The 16,433-nt window shown below is 53.4% G+C and overlaps 1 protein-coding gene across 1 annotated transcript in view; it reads right to left on the reverse strand.

The window, feature by feature from the left end:
* Positions 1 to 14,744: 14,744 nt before the first annotated feature.
* The window catches only part of LOC105294416 (kazrin-like), a 30,192-nt gene continuing 28,503 nt past the window's right edge, over positions 14,745 to 16,433 (reverse strand). The window contains exon 8 of the mRNA XM_011363619.2: positions 14,745 to 15,342. Within this exon, the coding sequence (XP_011361921.2) occupies positions 15,175 to 15,342 (168 nt within the window). The 3' untranslated portion in view covers positions 14,745 to 15,174. The remainder of the gene's footprint in view (positions 15,343 to 16,433) is intronic.

Consider the following 16,433-nt stretch of genomic DNA (forward strand, 5'->3'; position numbering starts at 1 on the left):
CCCGGCCGACCTCTCCACTGGTGGGGGAGCGAGAAGCTAGAGGGGATCTTTAAGCAGCGGCTGTGGCAGGAAAACAGTTCTGCACACGCCCACGCAGAGACGTGCACGTCTGCGGCTGCACAGCCCCTGGAGGCAGAGCCGGGAGCCAGGGATCTCTGTGGGGTCTGGGCCCCTGCTGTAGCCTGGCTCCCCCCTGCGTTAGTGGTCTCAGCTCTTCCCTGCTCCGACCCACCTAGCTCCCCTGTGGGCCTCAAGACACCTCAAGTTCCTTCTGGCTCAGCTCAGCCTACTTCCACACCCCGCATGGACTGCGGTCACTGTGATGGGCATAAGACCCTGCCCATTTGCTCACTGGGTCCTGGGGACAACCACCAAGTCAGATCCATGGACCTCTGGCTCGTGGCGAGGCATTGGAGGCGATGCCTTCTCCGAGAACACACTGAACCATTAATGCAAACTGTCCAACCTCCCACCTCCCTCAAAATGCCTCCCAGCTGCCTCCTGGAAATTTCCTACACCAGTGGTGAGTGACTTCTTTTTTTTTTTTGCACAGAGGCCAATTTAAGAACAGCAAAGATGTTTATGAGCAGCATTTACTTAATTTCCTTCAAAACGAAGAGAGCTTTGGTGAGGCCCATGGCGGGGGCATTCTTATAAGAAAGGTCAAGGAGGAAACTGTACTAGTCTTGGCTTTTGCAGTTGTGTATCCCGAAACATAGTACGCGGTGGTGTCAGCAGCTGGGGCTGACGGTCACCCTTTGCTCACTGCCACCAATGCCTATCTTGAATCCATTAGTATGTTTAGTGGAGCCTCAACGCGGACCAGATATCCTAGGAAGTTTACACCAATCTGGTAAAATAAGCCTTCTCTCCCCTTTCAAATGACCCCCTTTTGTGACACCCCTCCTCTGCCTCCCTCAAAGACAAGAATTTTGGAAATGAGACAACTAAGACCTATTCTAATTTTTATCAGCTTCATTCCTATCTGCCTGGAACGTGGTGTAGCGCAATAGCCTGTTGGACTCCAATTCTTATCCCTGTTCTAACAATGACTACATCTCCTTGGACTATTTATGTCACCTTTCTGAGCCTCAGTTTTCCCATCTGTAAGACTGAGACAATAATATGCATTTCATGTAATTTTGGTGAGGACCGTATTAGGATAATTTATGTCATCTTATTGCTTGTGTCTGTATCCTCAGCCCTTAGCCCTCAACTTAGCACATAAGAAGTGGTCAGCCAGTGTTTGTCGAATGACTTAATGAGTGTATGCAAAGTTCCTACACGTGCCTGGCACAGTAAGCACTCAGTGCACGTCAGTCAGTTTTATTGCTCTCTATCCTCCCAGCTTGGATCACTCTTCTCTTTTCCCTAGAAGCCAGTCTTTGTCCTCAGCCCGCTACCTGACACCCTCTTCATATCCCTGGGCCTCCAGGTGCCTGCTGTCTCCGCACTGATGACTGTACACCCTCCTGGAATTTCTGGGAGAGTATGGAGTCACGCTTTTGTCAGGCTCATCAGCACCCCACTTCCCACCCTCTCAAGTTTTGAGTCCCACGGAGCCTGGCCAAGTCCACGAGGAATAGTTGAGTCACTTGGCTGGGCTCTCAGGCTGCAGGCGGGCTGACCCCTGGTCTTGCTGCAGCCCTGGCCGTAGGGGCCTCCTGGGACTGGGTGGGCTCGGGATTCCTGGGCTGACTCCAGAGTTCCAAGGCTGCTCCCCAGACATCCTGAGCCCTGATAACACTGCTCTGGGTTCAGGACTGAGTGTGGTCCCCCTAATGCCCGGCTGGCTATCCAGGAGGGACTCTGGTGACAGAGGACATGTACCGAATTGAGATGGGTGCCTGTGGCCAGGCAGGACTCTGATTGGGGGAAAGGCAAGGCCTGCCAGGGCTGGACGGGCCCACAGAATCAGACTGCAGGCCGTGGAGCCGGTGGCCTGGACACAGACTGGGGCATGGAATTTACTTTCTCTAAATTAAAAAAAAAAACGAGTTGCCTATCTTAAAGAATTGGGGCGGATGACATGACATTTTTAGCTTCTCTTGAAAAAAAAAAAATAGGCATTCTGGAAATACCAGAGCCCAGCAGGGCGCGCTCCCCTTATCCGCCCCGCAGCACCCACTTCACCGCCTGGCCTGAGGCCTCTGGGTTTGAGACGCGGTGAGAATGAAGCTTGCACGTGCCCAGCACAGTGCTGGCTCTTAGGAGTGCTCGCGGAGGAGGGTCTCGGCCGCGGTCACCCACAGTGCTCTGTGCTGCGGGGTCGTTAGAGCGGATCTAAAACAGCAGCGCGTGAAACTCATTCCAGCTGGCTCACGGTCCTGACGGCTGATGCTTGCCTCGTGCACTGTGATTCACGGGTGGGAGCACACTGGGTCCTCCCCTGGGAGGTGGACACCAGGTTTCCAGAGACCCATTTTACAGCTGGGAGAGTGGGACTCAGAGTGCCCATCGGCGGAGTACACAGGGCACGGCCGGGCCCCACGGTCTGTATTCTGTCTCCCTGGCCCACACTTCCTCTCGTGGGAGTCTCCTGCAGCCTGAGCAAGCAGCTGCGATGTGCCTGGCACGTCTATCCATCCTTGCTTTACCTTTGCAGCAGCCCTGGGACACAGGCGATTTTTTTTTTCCATTTTACAGAGGCAGAAACGGAGGTTCAAAGGGGCTCGCTTAGGGCCACACAGCTAAGTGATCAAACCCGAAGATCGGGGTCCAAAGCCCGGGTCTTTCCTTGATACCCCTCCCTGTATTGCTTGTTTTTTTTTTCTTTTTCTTTTTAATTTTGCTAGGTTCAGGCTGCTGTCACTAAATGAGTTTGTGTTTCTTGCACATACAGGAAAAGACTAAGAAAGCTTGGGGAATGGTTCACACACCCGAGCTGCAGTCGGTTTGTAGATGGCCGTCAGATTCCCTCTGGCTTGCAGAGAGCCTCCTCCCCTGTCACCACAGCTCTGGTCCCCGCAGTGACAGCTGTCAGAGGGGGCCTTCTCCCTCCCTGGCCCACGTGCTCTTGACCACAGATGCCATGCCACCCCTAGAGACACCGGCCTCCTAACAAGGAAGGATGCTGGCACTGTGCAGGCCTGGAGCCAATTTGGATGTGATTCCAACCTCGCCGGCCTGTCCCAGGGAAGCAATTAGGCAGCTCAGAGCTGGTGAGGTGACAGGACAGGTGGGCCCACAGGCCTTGTAAGGATGGTGTGGGCAATGGGCTCAGCCCCTCTGTCTGCACCTGGGACCTGGGACAGCAGCAAAATGAACACCCTGGGATCGGCAGTTCCTTGCCAACCAGCCGGGGCCCTTCCGCCTTCTGCAGATGCTACACACCGACTCGGGTTCTTTCTGAGGAAAGGGGGTGCGCACATAGAGACAGGTCCAGACTCCACCTGGACTTATATCTGGCTCACCTCACTGCACAAAGCACACAGAAACCCCACATGAGCCACAGGGACTTTGCATGCCTACATGACGTCAGAGATGTGGCATGCTTAGCGATATCCGAAGAACCACTGACTTAGAACCTCCAAGCACAGAATAAAGCAGGCCGAGGAAGGCACCTATCCCAACGTATCTCAGAGGGTGCTCCATGGAACTGGATAGAAAGGCGTAGCTCTGTGGTCGGTCCAGTTTGGGAAACATGGGATGGAAAAGAGTCAAATGTTCTTCTTCGCTGCAGAACTTGCCAGAGCTTTGAAAAACTCATGGGACGTGTCGCTCTCTAAGGGTTAGACACACTACGCATTGTTTCCAAAACTTGATGACTCGGGGATTTTTTTTCCAGCCGAATCTTGTGGTCTGTGGCAGCCTGGGAACATTAGCCCAAGTCAGGAGCCTCGGGTTGAGTACCAGCTCGGCCACCAGTGCCCCGTGTGGCTGTGGGCAAGCATCTCCCTGCAGTATGAGGGGAGCGGGGCAGAGGCCACTGAGCACCCTCTCAGCACTAAAGCTCTTGCTTCCTCTGTCCTATACCTGGGCTGGCCCTGGCAGCTTGGGCGAGCTGCCGAACTTACCTGGGCCTCAGCCTCTGCATCTGTACAAAGGGCCCTGTTCTGCCTGTCTCACGGGGCTCCTGAGAGGCTGAAATGAGATCGCCGTCGTCATCGTCATGGTCTCATCGTCATCGCCATCGTGGCTGACATTTATTGCTACCTGAGCTAAGCCTTTTATATGCAGTAACTCGTTTCATCCTCCCAGCCACACTCTAACAGTCTCTCATTGTCCCTAGTGTACAGGTGGGGAAACTGAGGCTTGGCCCGGTTAAGCGACTTGCCTAAGGTTACCAGCTAGCAAATATCATGACTGAGGTTCGAACCCAGAGAGTCTGTGCAGAATCTACACTCTTAACCTTGACCCGAGTCTGCTGTGAAGAAGCATTATAAACTGTAGAGAGCTGTGACCTGGGAGGGGCATTGCTCAGCCGAGTCTCGCTATGATTCATCCAGGGAACGTGCATGGCCTCCTGGGTCTCTGGACCTTGACTCGCAGGCTTTCAGAAGCTGGGGGGCGGGGGCGCTGTGAGCAGCCCCCGCTTTCCTGTTCTGCCAAGATTGAGAAGGAAGGGGGCCTGAACTCCCTCTCTCTGATGGAGAGAAGGGGTGAGCGGGGAAGTCTGGGGGTGCTCATGCAGATTGACTTTTCCATAATGTAGGGGGGCGTGCAGGAGGCAGCCTAAGGTGGCCCCTGCCTCCTCTCATCCTGGAGGCCCTTGGGGGTGGTGGGGAGGTGCTGAGAGATGACCTAACGCATGGATTTCACACTGCTTGACACTGCAGACCCTTTGTTCAAACGAAATCACAGCTTTGGGCTGAAGGGCAGCAATTGTGACAGGGGAGGTGGCCTGGAGACTCGTAAGATTCCACAGGCCACAGGTGGGTTAACCAATGCCCTGATCTGTTTTAGAGGGAGCCTGAAGCCCAGAGAGGGAGACGGATGTGCCCGTGGTCACGCAGTGAGTCTTTGGACCAGCTAGGCACTGGGAGTCCAGAGCCAGGATGCACTATGCTGAAGGCGGTGGGCTTCTGGGGTGGCAAGGGCCGGGTGCCCTACAGAGTCTAGGAGCAGGGTCTGCACAGAGCTCTGCTGTGCCCCTCGGCAGCAGCTCCCCACCAACGGCCCCCCAAGATCATGACTTGTGCAGACTCGCTCCCAATTAAGGATGCATCACCTGATGTCCATGGGCCACCATTGGCCCCAGGCCAAGGCCAGCAACCTCCCCAGTGCTCAGCAGAGATCTCGGTCAGCCACAAGTTGGGCGCAGTCTGAGATGGTGGACATCACATTCAGAACTTAGGCTTTCCCCATTTTGACTCCTGCCCCTGCTACTTCCCAGCTATGTCCTCTAAGAAAATTGGGGAACCTGTGACTCTAACAAGGGTACCACTGCAGGTTTCCAGGGAGCAGCAGATGCTCATACCGTGTCAGTTCCCTTTGTTCTGCTCAAGAGGCCCAGCAAGGCCCCTGGCTGCTGGCTGCCTTGGGGGCACCCTGGGGTCTTGCTCGACGTGGTTCCTCCCTCACTGGGGGACCCTGGAGCTGCCCTAGGAGGGTGGCCTCCATCTACCTTATGAAGGTGCCTTGGGAAGCTTCCCAAAGGCGCGTCTGTGCTAAAACCCGCAGGCGGGATGCTGCCCTCGCTCGGCCTTGCAGAAACTCTTGCAGCTGAGCCCACGTGGGGAGCTCGCTCAACAGACACTCAGCTCCCAGGGCCTCAGCCCCAGACCTTCTGACTCAGTAGGTAGGAGACGGAGCCTGAGAATCTGTATCATTAAAACTCAAGGCTTGGTCAGGTTGGACAACCACTGAGCTACGTGTGGTTCTCAAACCTCTCATTTTCTTTCCCTCTGGCTCATTTTTTTTTTTTTTTTTCCTATCATGGGGCCCTCCTGATGGACCCTTGCATGAAGGTCCGGTGTGCACCAGATAAGAGAAGAGCTTTTGGCTGAAGGTGGGACTGGAACCCAGCCTTTTAATTTTTTCACCAGCTATGGCAATCGCTTAAGGCAGCGGTCCCCATCCTTTTTGGTACCAGGGACTGGTGCTCTTAAGAGACTAATGCCTGATGATCTGAGGTGGAGCTGGGGCGGTGATGCTAGCGCTGGGGAGCGGCTGCAGATACAGATGAAGCTTCTCTGGCTTGCCCGCTGCTCACCTCCTGCTGTGTGGCCCGGTTCCTAGCAGGCTACAGTCAGTACCAGTCAGTGACCGGAGGTTGGGAATCCTTGTCTTAATGGACCTCTGAGGAACCCCAAGGGTTCCATGGAACACAGTTTGCAAACTTCTGCTTATTCCCATTTCTTCCTCTCTGGGGTGGAGAGACTGAGCCCCAAAGGGCTAGCCTGCACAGGCCTTGGCTGGTGAGGCTTTCTCAAGTTCTCTAAAGCTTCCTGTTGACCAGCTGTCCCTGTGGGAGAGCGTGGGGGCCTGTGGCTGATAGAGACTGCGTAGCACACTTACTGCAAATGAACTTGGGAGCCAGATAGCTGGCGCTGAATCCCAGTTCTGCCTCTTCCTGGTCGTGTGACTCTGGGCAAGAACTTCACCTCTCTGTGCCTCAGTTTATTCATCTATAAACGGGGATGATAACAGTATTTATCTTGGAGGGTTGTTGGAAGGATTATATGAGTGAATATCTGCAGACTTTGAGGCATGCCTTGTTGCCAGACCAGGCCAGCTCTGGGCTCTGACACACGTCTCCTTATAAATGTGCCAACCCAGGGTGATCCCTGGGGGCTTCTGTCTCAAGAACCCGGCCCTGGGCAGCCTAGTTGTTTTTCTTGGTCTAAATTTGCCTGCGCTAGGCACAGCAGAGAGTATGTTTCTACTGGGCTTCAGAAAGACAGAATGCTGTCAGAAATGGTAGACTCGAGGGGAAAATGCCTCAAACCCTCCCTGTTCTAGGGCGGAGAAGCCTGGTTTTCTCCCAAAGCAACAATGGAACTGAAGCTGGACACAGCTGGAGGAACATCACGTTCAACAGCTGCCATCAACCCTATGTCAGGCCGATGTCAGCTTTATGCCCTGATTTCCCCCCTGGGAACAAATTTTGATCTATTCACCTTCCGGCTAAAGATGTTTGCCAAGCTGCTTACACTCTTCCTCTCCCTCTGGTTGAACTTAAAACCACTCAAATGACAGGGAACACAGACTGGATGGCCTAGGTCTTTCCAGACTCAAAAGACATTCAGCTTTTTCATGTCTGAGCCTATCGGGGGTGGGGTGGGCGGTTGTTATACCGATTTCAAAGATGAGGACACTGAGGCTCACGGGATAAACAACTTGCTTAAAGCAGGATGTAAGGCCAGAGCCGAAGTGATTATCTGGGCCTAGCCCGGCCCAACAGGGGCTGCACGGTCCTCCAGACAGCATGGCATGCGATTTTCTAGCTTCTGTTATTTTGGTGCAAATAACTGCTACTTACTGGTAACCCATTAAGAAAACAATCAGAGACTTCCAAAACTTGAAACTCAGAAACACAAACGAGCAGTCAGCCAGTGTTTTCCAGGGACTGATTCAGAAACACGGTTGCTGCACATAGCCTGGCCATGTCACAAGGCTCCCCCGGGGACGTGCTAGGTGATTGAGGTCCTGCTATTTCAGGAGGAATAGGTCAAGGTTTTCAGTTGCTGCTATTCTTGCTTCTAAAGATCAGTCCTCTTGAGATCTTTCTCTCGCGGGTCCGGTTTGTCTGGGATCGTGAGCATGGCCTCCTAGAGGGCAGGGTTCTGTATCTGCATATTTTTCAGTAACTGGGCCTTCAGGCTCCAGGCAGTGGTGGCTTATGTTTGAATTATCCGTGCCTCATCTGCCTCCACGTTTCGTACCCTCGATCTGCCTGTACAGAGACACTTCGTGGGTGATGTGCTATGACTTTGGTATTTAAACAACTTCTAACATACGGTCAAGATCACACTCTTAAGTTATTTTTAAGTTTATAGGGCATTCTCTTATTGCAGAAAATTACAAAACTATCCTTCTATAAGATGAAATTAATGATATGCATCCTCTTGATTATTACCACCAGGTTCTTTTCCACCAGGAAGTGGGAACAGGTGGCAGGGGTGGGGGGGAGAGGGCCACGGCATGCTTTGTCCCACCGAGGGGGGTTCGAGTTGAAAAGGCTCGAGTTGTTTGTTCAAAGCAGATGGGCTGGGGGTGAGATGTTTGGGAAAATGCAGGTTTGGGGTGCGAGGGCCCATAGGTATTTTTAAACTCGTATTGTCGAAGGGCCGATGCCCCACATGTGGCGCCCCACTGCGCCTGGATTTCCCCGGAGCACAATTGCAGCTGCCCAGCATGGCTGGGGCTCTGGTGTGGGGCGGCTCCTGGGTCCTGGGCTCATCCTGTGGCAGGAGGGGACCTGGCATTTCGTGTAGGGGCGGAGCTATCCCTCAGGACGTGGCAGCTCTGGTTCAGCAGGGGTGGGGTGCACAGTACAGCAAGCGACGGCCGTGCTTGGAATGGAGAGCCTGTGCCGGGTGACAGCCCACGTTCTGCTCTGTCCTCCCCGCCACCTCCTCTTTGGGGTGGGATTTCTGAGTCTGGGGGTAAAAGGCTGATGGGAATAGACTCAGTCACACAAGCAAGGATGTGCTAGGCTGTGAAGGGAGGACTAGGGTCAGGTTCAAGTCAGGCCTGAGCACGTAGACGTCCACTTGCTCGGCCCCCGCCCCTCGCCGCTTGGATGGTGCTGCACTTCAGGACACCAGAACCCCTCGGTCTGGAGCCCGGCTCTGCTGATTACTAGGCTCCTAGACCTTGGATGACATACTTAGCCTCAGTTTTCCCGATAACGTAGGCTGTGGGAGGGGTAACCGAGTTAATACATGTCAAGGGCACAGCATGGACTCTGGCCGATGGGAAGCGTTTAATAGATGTTAATTATTATTATTACTATTATTAGGTTGCACCTGTTGGAGCCTGACAGCTCAGTGGGAGAGTGCACAGAAGGGCCACTGAGCACAGCCACGTGGGTCGTGCACTGCATAACTCGGGGCACCCACGCAGTAGTGCCTTACGGAGTAATGCAGGACACAGCCTGAGCAGTGCACACTGGCCCTGGATCCCAGGGAACCCCTCCTCCAGTTCCTAGCAGATGCCACTTGAGGTTGGACCACTGGGGCAAGGTCTTAGAGAAGATTAACAAAGGAGGTAGTGTGGCTTTTGAGTAGAGTGACAAAGATCTGAATAAAGTGTGGCCTGGCCCTTGAGAAGGTCACAGGATTATAGGGGCAAGAGCTAGGATCTTGGCCAAGTCCCTCCGATTTGGGACAAAGATCCCCCACCTGTCCAGTGTCGGGGGTTGGGTTAGTTTGGGGATGGCTTTCTCCTTATATGCCAACTCCGACTGACTGGCAGTGGCTGTCTAAGGCTTTGTAACGTCAAGAACTCAGAGGCCACTCTGGGCTGGGCAAGAAGCATTCTTTAAGTGATTGGTGATTTCTACGTGAGGCCAGGGAGAGGGGAGTAGTGGCATGTTTGGGCCACTTGCCCAGTGGTCATTAAGTCCAGCTTCACCTTGGGATCATCAGAGAAGGTTTAACGACACTGATTCGAGGGCATGGCCTGGCTTCTGACCATTTTCTGAAAGCTCTGCAGGGGACTCTACTGTGCGGCCAGGTTGAGAACTGCTGGGGTAGACACCTCTAAGTTCCTCGCAGTCCTGAGCTCTATAACTTCTCGGCATGGTCTCTGTATGACACAGCTTTGAGCCTTCTTCCAGCAGAAATGATAGGGGAGTTAAAAGACCAGTCTTTCGTCAGTCTCATTGCTGGAGAGGCTTTGTTTCTGGGTTGAGAGATAGAGGCTGAGGGCACTGGCTGTAATGAGGGACTGGGGTATCCAGTGGCCTCTTCTTGGGCCTGAGCTTTGTGTCTGGGGGACCTCAGGGGGGACTCAGAAAAGCCTGGCTCACTCTGGCTTCACGAGGGAAGCCCTGCGTCTCCCTTCATTTCTCTCTTAAGCTCCTTTCGGTCCCCAGGGAAGGTGGGAAGTTGGGACACTGCAGAGGCCCACTGAGGTCTGCAGGAAGTAACATGCCCCAAACTCGCCCCACCGCAGGGCCTTGGAAGGCACGCTGGGGGGAGAAGGAAGCCGATGAAAGCTGACCGGGGCGCTGAGCCAGAGAACACGAGGCCAGGGTGCCAGGCTCGGAGCGGCTGCATTACGACCACGGGCAGCTCTGGATGCCAACAGTAAGGGCGGCCAAGCGAGATGTTTCTGGGAGGTCACTCCAGCCTCAGCCCCTCCACGGGCCCAGAATCCAGCCAGCTTTCCTCGGCCCCTCCCGCCACCCCCTCAGGACCCAGCCCTGGAATTCCAAGGAGCAGGGCACGGGGGCTTGGCCTCCCACCCGGAGCAAGATAGAAGCAATCAAATAACATAGCATTCGATAATATTTTAAAATAAGCTTTATTTAGATTTTTTTTTTTTTTTTAATATTTTGTATTTGCATCCATGCCTTCGAGAAACCTTTCCCACGGGAAAGGTTATTTTCATCTAATGTTACCCATAACTCATTTGCTATTTGACGTAGTTCTCTTAAATAAATCATCCTTAGTAACTCTCAGAATTATCTCCTAATTTACAAAAACTGAAATGAAAAGGAGCTACTGAATCATTACCAGGAGTGGGTGGTTGCAATCTTACTTTCTCATAAGTAAAGGGAAAACAATAAAAATCAATCAAGAGAAAGAAAAATTCATGGCGGGGGGAGGGGAGTGTGTTTTCTAAAATCTCTCTCTGTCAAGAAAGATGCCAGCTCCAGTCTCTTGGATAAACGGCTTAGCCAGAAAGAGCCTTTGCAGGTGTGTGGCCTGCTCCTTCGCACCCCCCGGCAGGTCAGAAGGAAAGGGAGCAGCCGGCTAGGGCTTTTCTGTTCATTTTCGAGACTTCGGATAAAATATCCTATTCGTTGTGATAGAGACGCTTCAGCATTTTAAAATCTTGTTTCTTTGATGCTTCAGCATTTTAAAATCTTGTTTCTTTTTACGAGCGGAAAATGTTACTGTTAGCAGACAGCATAACTACTGTGTTTAGGATGTGTGTGAATTGAGCTGTATTAGCAGTTAAGGGGGAGCAAAGGGAGGGATTCACAGGCCGAAAGAAAAGGAAAAGCTAGTTTTAGGCCTTGGGAGGCCGCGGCTGTTAGCTCCCGTGTTCTCCAACACCCAGCGTTTAATGAACATGGTTCTTTTGCTGGTGAGGCCTCGTTAGGACCAACGCTGATCCTCAAACAGGCAGATGTTCCTGCCAGCCCTCTCTCCTGGGGTGAGTGGATGGAGGACAGGGCCTGAGGGATCCCGAGAGATTCTGCTAAGTGTGGCTGGAGGAACCAACCAGAATGGGGAGGGCAGAGGCTCTGGTGCCTGATGCTGTGTCCCCAACAGCCCTCCCCTTGAGGCGAGAGCCTCCCCCAACGAGACCTGCCTGGCCAATGTGCAGAATAAACCAAGGATGAGAAAGACACAGCTGCAGGGAGGAACATCTGCCAGTCCAGGACCCCCGAGGAACCGCTCAGGCTGAGGGTCCCTGGGGTCATGCGGTTGGCTGTCTTCCCTGGTATTCAAGCCCACTCAAAAGACAGACCCAAGAGAGGTGACCCTTACAGCACTCTGCTCACTGAGGTCGGGTTCTGTATTTCTGATAAATAAATGCACATAGAAAGGCCTGGAGAGAGCTATGGGAGGGAAGAAAGGTGGGGCGCACCTCCATGCAGGGGCGGAAGAATGGGGCGAGAGAAGAGAGAACGGAAAAAAGCAAGCTTCGACATCCCATGGTCCCTGGGTTCCGGCCACCCTAAACTTGACCTTGCACAGTTTGGCAGCAGCGTGAGAGCAGAACAGACAAGTCAACAGAAACACCCGCCTCCCGCCCGCCCCATGGAAAAATATACATTCCAATATTTATGTAATAATTTAGATAGAATAAGTCTTCTGCATTTGTGCAAATAAATTAAATGGAACAATTTTCTTGTTTTCCATAAAGAAAGAAACGGCAACGCAATTTAAAAACTGGCAGGCCGTTAAAAAGAGCCCGTTCGACTTCAACACACCCGGCCCAGACCCTTGGCCGGGCTTCCGAGACTTTGCGGAGAGAGGACCTTACCCTGACCACGATGGTGGTTTTGTGGTTCAAGTGACTTGGGCGTGCCCCGAGAACAGGGTCTGGTCCCACACGTTCACAGCGGGGGGTCGACGGGGTTTGGGGGGGACATCAAAAACAGACCACATCCTCGGGGAGGGGCTCCAGAAGTAGCAGTTTGGACGAGGGACATTTACAAGCACAGAGTGCACAATAGTTTTGTTATTTACAAATACACAGCAGTCCTTCAAGTTTTCAAGTTTCATAAAAAGGAGGAGGGGAAGGGAAAGGGGGTGTGTGTGGGGAAAACAACCCAACGAACCGAACAAAAAGAAAAAAAAAAAAAAGACATTGAAGGAAAACAAAAACGAAACAAACCTGGATTAACAACACAACTGTATCGCTCCAAAGACGACAGAGAGTTGACATATTCACACACGTTTGTAGTATGTACATCAATTACAGAGGTGGCGACGCACGGGGAAGGGGTCACACGTGTGTTTGCGCCCGGCCGCGCCCAGCACCCACACCCACGCGCACCCCACACTCGCTCGCACACTCGCGCACACGCACGTCCGCACGCAGACACGCCTGCGGGGCAGCAGGCCCAGGGAGGCGGGCATCACCAGTCCGCGTCCTCCTCTATGTAATAATCAGGGGCGGTACCATCAAAGAGGCCGGGGTCGAGGGACTTCCGCTGCTTCCCTCTGGCGAAGACGCGGGAGATGGAGCCGAATCCCATCTTCTCTTTCTTCTTTTTCCGTTTTTGGTCTTCAAGATCCTCTAGTGACTGAGGAGTCGGGGCCAAGTGGCAGAGGTGGAAGGGAGAAGAACAAAGCCAAACTGAGCTGGCGGCCGAAGACGGTGGTAGGGAGGGGAGGGGACGGCCGGTGGGGGAGGGACAAGGGCCACCAGTGGTTAGGAACGCCAGGGTCCGCCCCGCACAGGATGAGGGAACGCGGGCCAGTCAGGGAACCTCTCGGAGACAACCGTGGGACCAATCCCAGACTGTCATGAGGATGTCACGCAAGTGAGTATAAAAATGCTGAGAACGATGCCTGTTGCGTACAAGCATTCCGTAACCGTTCGCTGCTGCCGTTTGTGCCGTTATCATTTTAAACTAGTTGCCCACAACCTTCAAGTGCCTCTTGAGGGCTAGCAGGAGCGTGTCCAAGCACTCGGCCACGGCAGGCAACAGGTCCTGTCTGCAGGGGCATTGCAGCAGGTGGACAGGTTCCCTCTGAAAGAGTCCCAGTGGAAAGGGGGCCTGGGAAAGCCCAGAGAACGAGGAGGAAGCCTTTGTGATAGAGACGCTTCAGCATTTTAAAATCTTGTTTCTTTGATGCTTCAGCATTTTAAAATCTTGTTTCTTTTTACGAGCGGAAAATGTTACTGTTAGCAGACAGCATAACTACTGTGTTTAGGATGTGTGTGAATTGAGCTGTATTAGCAGTTAAGGGGGAGCAAAGGGAGGGATTCACAGGCCGAAAGAAAAGGAAAAGCTAGTTTTAGGCCTTGGGAGGCCGCGGCTGTTAGCTCCCGTGTTCTCCAACACCCAGCGTTTAATGAACATGGTTCTTTTGCTGGTGAGGCCTCGTTAGGACCAACGCTGATCCTCAAACAGGCAGATGTTCCTGCCAGCCCTCTCTCCTGGGGTGAGTGGGTGGAGGACAGGGCCTGAGGGATCCCGAGAGATTCTGCTAAGTGTGGCTGGAGGAACCGACCAGAATGGGGAGGGCAGAGGCTCTGGTGCCTGATGCTGTGTCCCCAACAGCCCTCCCCTTGAGGCGAGAGCCTCCCCCAATGAGACCTGCCTGGCCAATGTGCAGAATAAACCAAGGATGAGAAAGACACAGCTGCAGGGAGGAACATCTGCCAGTCCAGGACCCCCGAGGAACCGCTCAGGCTGAGGGTCCCTGGGGTCATGCGGTTGGCTGTCTTCCCTGGTATTCAAGCCCACTCAAAAGACAGACCCAAGAGAGGTGACCCTTACAGCACTCTGCTCACTGAGGTCGGGTTCTGTATTTCTGATAAATAAATGCACATAGAAAGGCCTGGAGAGAGCTATGGGAGGGAAGAAAGGTGGGGCGCACCTCCATGCAGGGGCGGAAGAATGGGGCGAGAGAAGAGAGAACGGAAAAAAGCAAGCTTCGACATCCCATGGTCCCTGGGTTCCGGCCACCCTAAACTTGACCTTGCACAGTTTGGCAGCAGCGTGAGAGCAGAACAGACAAGTCAACAGAAACACCCGCCTCCCGCCCGCCCCATGGAAAAATATACATTCCAATATTTATGTAATAATTTAGATAGAATAAGTCTTCTGCATTTGTGCAAATAAATTAAATGGAACAATTTTCTTGTTTTCCATAAAGAAAGAAACGGCAACGCAATTTAAAAACTGGCAGGCCGTTAAAAAGAGCCCGTTCGACTTCAACACACCCGGCCCAGACCCTTGGCTGGGCTTCCGAGACTTTGCGGAGGGAGGACCTTACCCTGACCACGATGGTGGTTTTGTGGTTCAAGTGACTTGGGCGTGCCCCGAGAACAGGGTCTGGTCCCACACGTTCACAGCGGGGGGTCGACGGGGTTTGGGGGGGACATCAAAAACAGACCACATCCTCGGGGAGGGGCTCCAGAAGTAGCAGTTTGGACGAGGGACATTTACAAGCACAGAGTGCACAATAGTTTTGTTATTTACAAATACACAGCAGTCCTTCAAGTTTTCAAGTTTCATAAAAAGGAGGAGGGGAAGGGAAAGGGGGTGTGTGTGGGGAAAACAACCCAACGAACCGAACAAAAAGAAAAAAAAAAAAAAGACATTGAAGGAAAACAAAAACGAAACAAACCTAGATTAACAACACAACTGTATCGCTCCAAAGACGACAGAGAGTTGACATATTCACACACGTTTGTAGTATGTACATCAATTACAGAGGTGGCGACGCACGGGGAAGGGGTCACACGTGTGTTTGCGCCCGGCCGCGCCCAGCACCCACGCCCACGCGCACCCCACACTCGCTCGCACACTCGCGCACACGCACGTCCGCACGCAGACACGCCTGCGGGGCAGCAGGCCCAGGGAGGCGGGCATCACCAGTCCGCGTCCTCCTCTATGTAATAATCAGGGGCGGTACCATCAAAGAGGCCGGGGTCGAGGGACTTCCGCTGCTTCCCTCTGGCGAAGACGCGGGAGATGGAGCCGAATCCCATCTTCTCTTTCTTCTTTTTCCGTTTTTGGTCTTCAAGATCCTCTAGTGACTGAGGAGTCGGGGCCAAGTGGCGGAGGTGGAAGGGAGAAGAACAAAGCCAAACTGAGCTGGCGGCCGAAGACGGTGGTAGGGAGGGGAGGGGACGGCCGGTGGGGGAGGGACAAGGGCCACCAGTGGTTAGGAACGCCAGGGTCCGCCCCGCACAGGATGAGGGAACGCGGGCCAGTCAGGGAACCTCTCGGAGACAACCGTGGGACCAATCCCAGACTGTCATGAGGATGTCACGCAAGTGAGTATAAAAATGCCGAGAACGATGCCTGTTGCGTATAAGCATTCCGTAACCGTTCGCTGCTGCCGTTTGTGCCGTTATCATTTTAAACTAGTTGCCCACAACCTTCAAGTGCCTCTTGAGGGCTAGCAGGAGCGTGTCCAAGCACTCGGCCACGGCAGGCAACAGGTCCTGTCTGCAGGGGCATTGCAGCAGGTGGACAGGTTCCCTCTGAAAGAGTCCCAGTGGAAAGGGGGCCTGGGAAAGCCCAGAGAACGAGGAGGAAGCCTGAGCTTTGTCGGCCAAGAGCAAGGACCCTGGACCTGAAGGCCCTGGACAGGAAGCAGGACTGGCCACGGTAGAGTGGGCAGGCTGGGACTGGTTCTCGTCTTGATTATGGGATAACTGGGGATCGGAGGGTGTTGTCTGCTGTGGAGCTCTGCAAACCGTCAAGTGCTTTATATGACATGGGGTGCCATTCTCCGTCAAAAAGGTAGGGGTTCGACTAGACTAATGGTTCCCAAAACACACTTCCTGAATTCAAGACCCACCCCACACCTAGTGGATCAGAATCTCCAGGGTGAAGGGCCCGGGAATCTGCATTTGAAAAGCTTCCCTGGGGGACTCTGACACAGATGAACAAACGGCTGCATAGACCAGCACGTGGGAACCCCAGGACGAAAAAGCTGATCTCAGAGACCCCCTCATGACCTTCAGATTCATGTCTCCCCCCTTCTCACGCTGATGACAGAATACTGAAATGTTAAAAATCAATAAGTTTCCTGCAACGAGGAGCCCAGTGAGCTCATGGCTTGGGTCACCAGCCTTGGGCTGCCAGGAGAAGATGTTACCAGGGCAGCAGGATGGAGGAT

This window comes from Pteropus vampyrus, unplaced genomic scaffold (assembly GCF_000151845.1).
Source record: "Pteropus vampyrus isolate Shadow unplaced genomic scaffold, Pvam_2.0 Scaffold86, whole genome shotgun sequence".
Classification (NCBI taxonomy): Eukaryota; Metazoa; Chordata; class Mammalia; order Chiroptera; family Pteropodidae; genus Pteropus; species Pteropus vampyrus.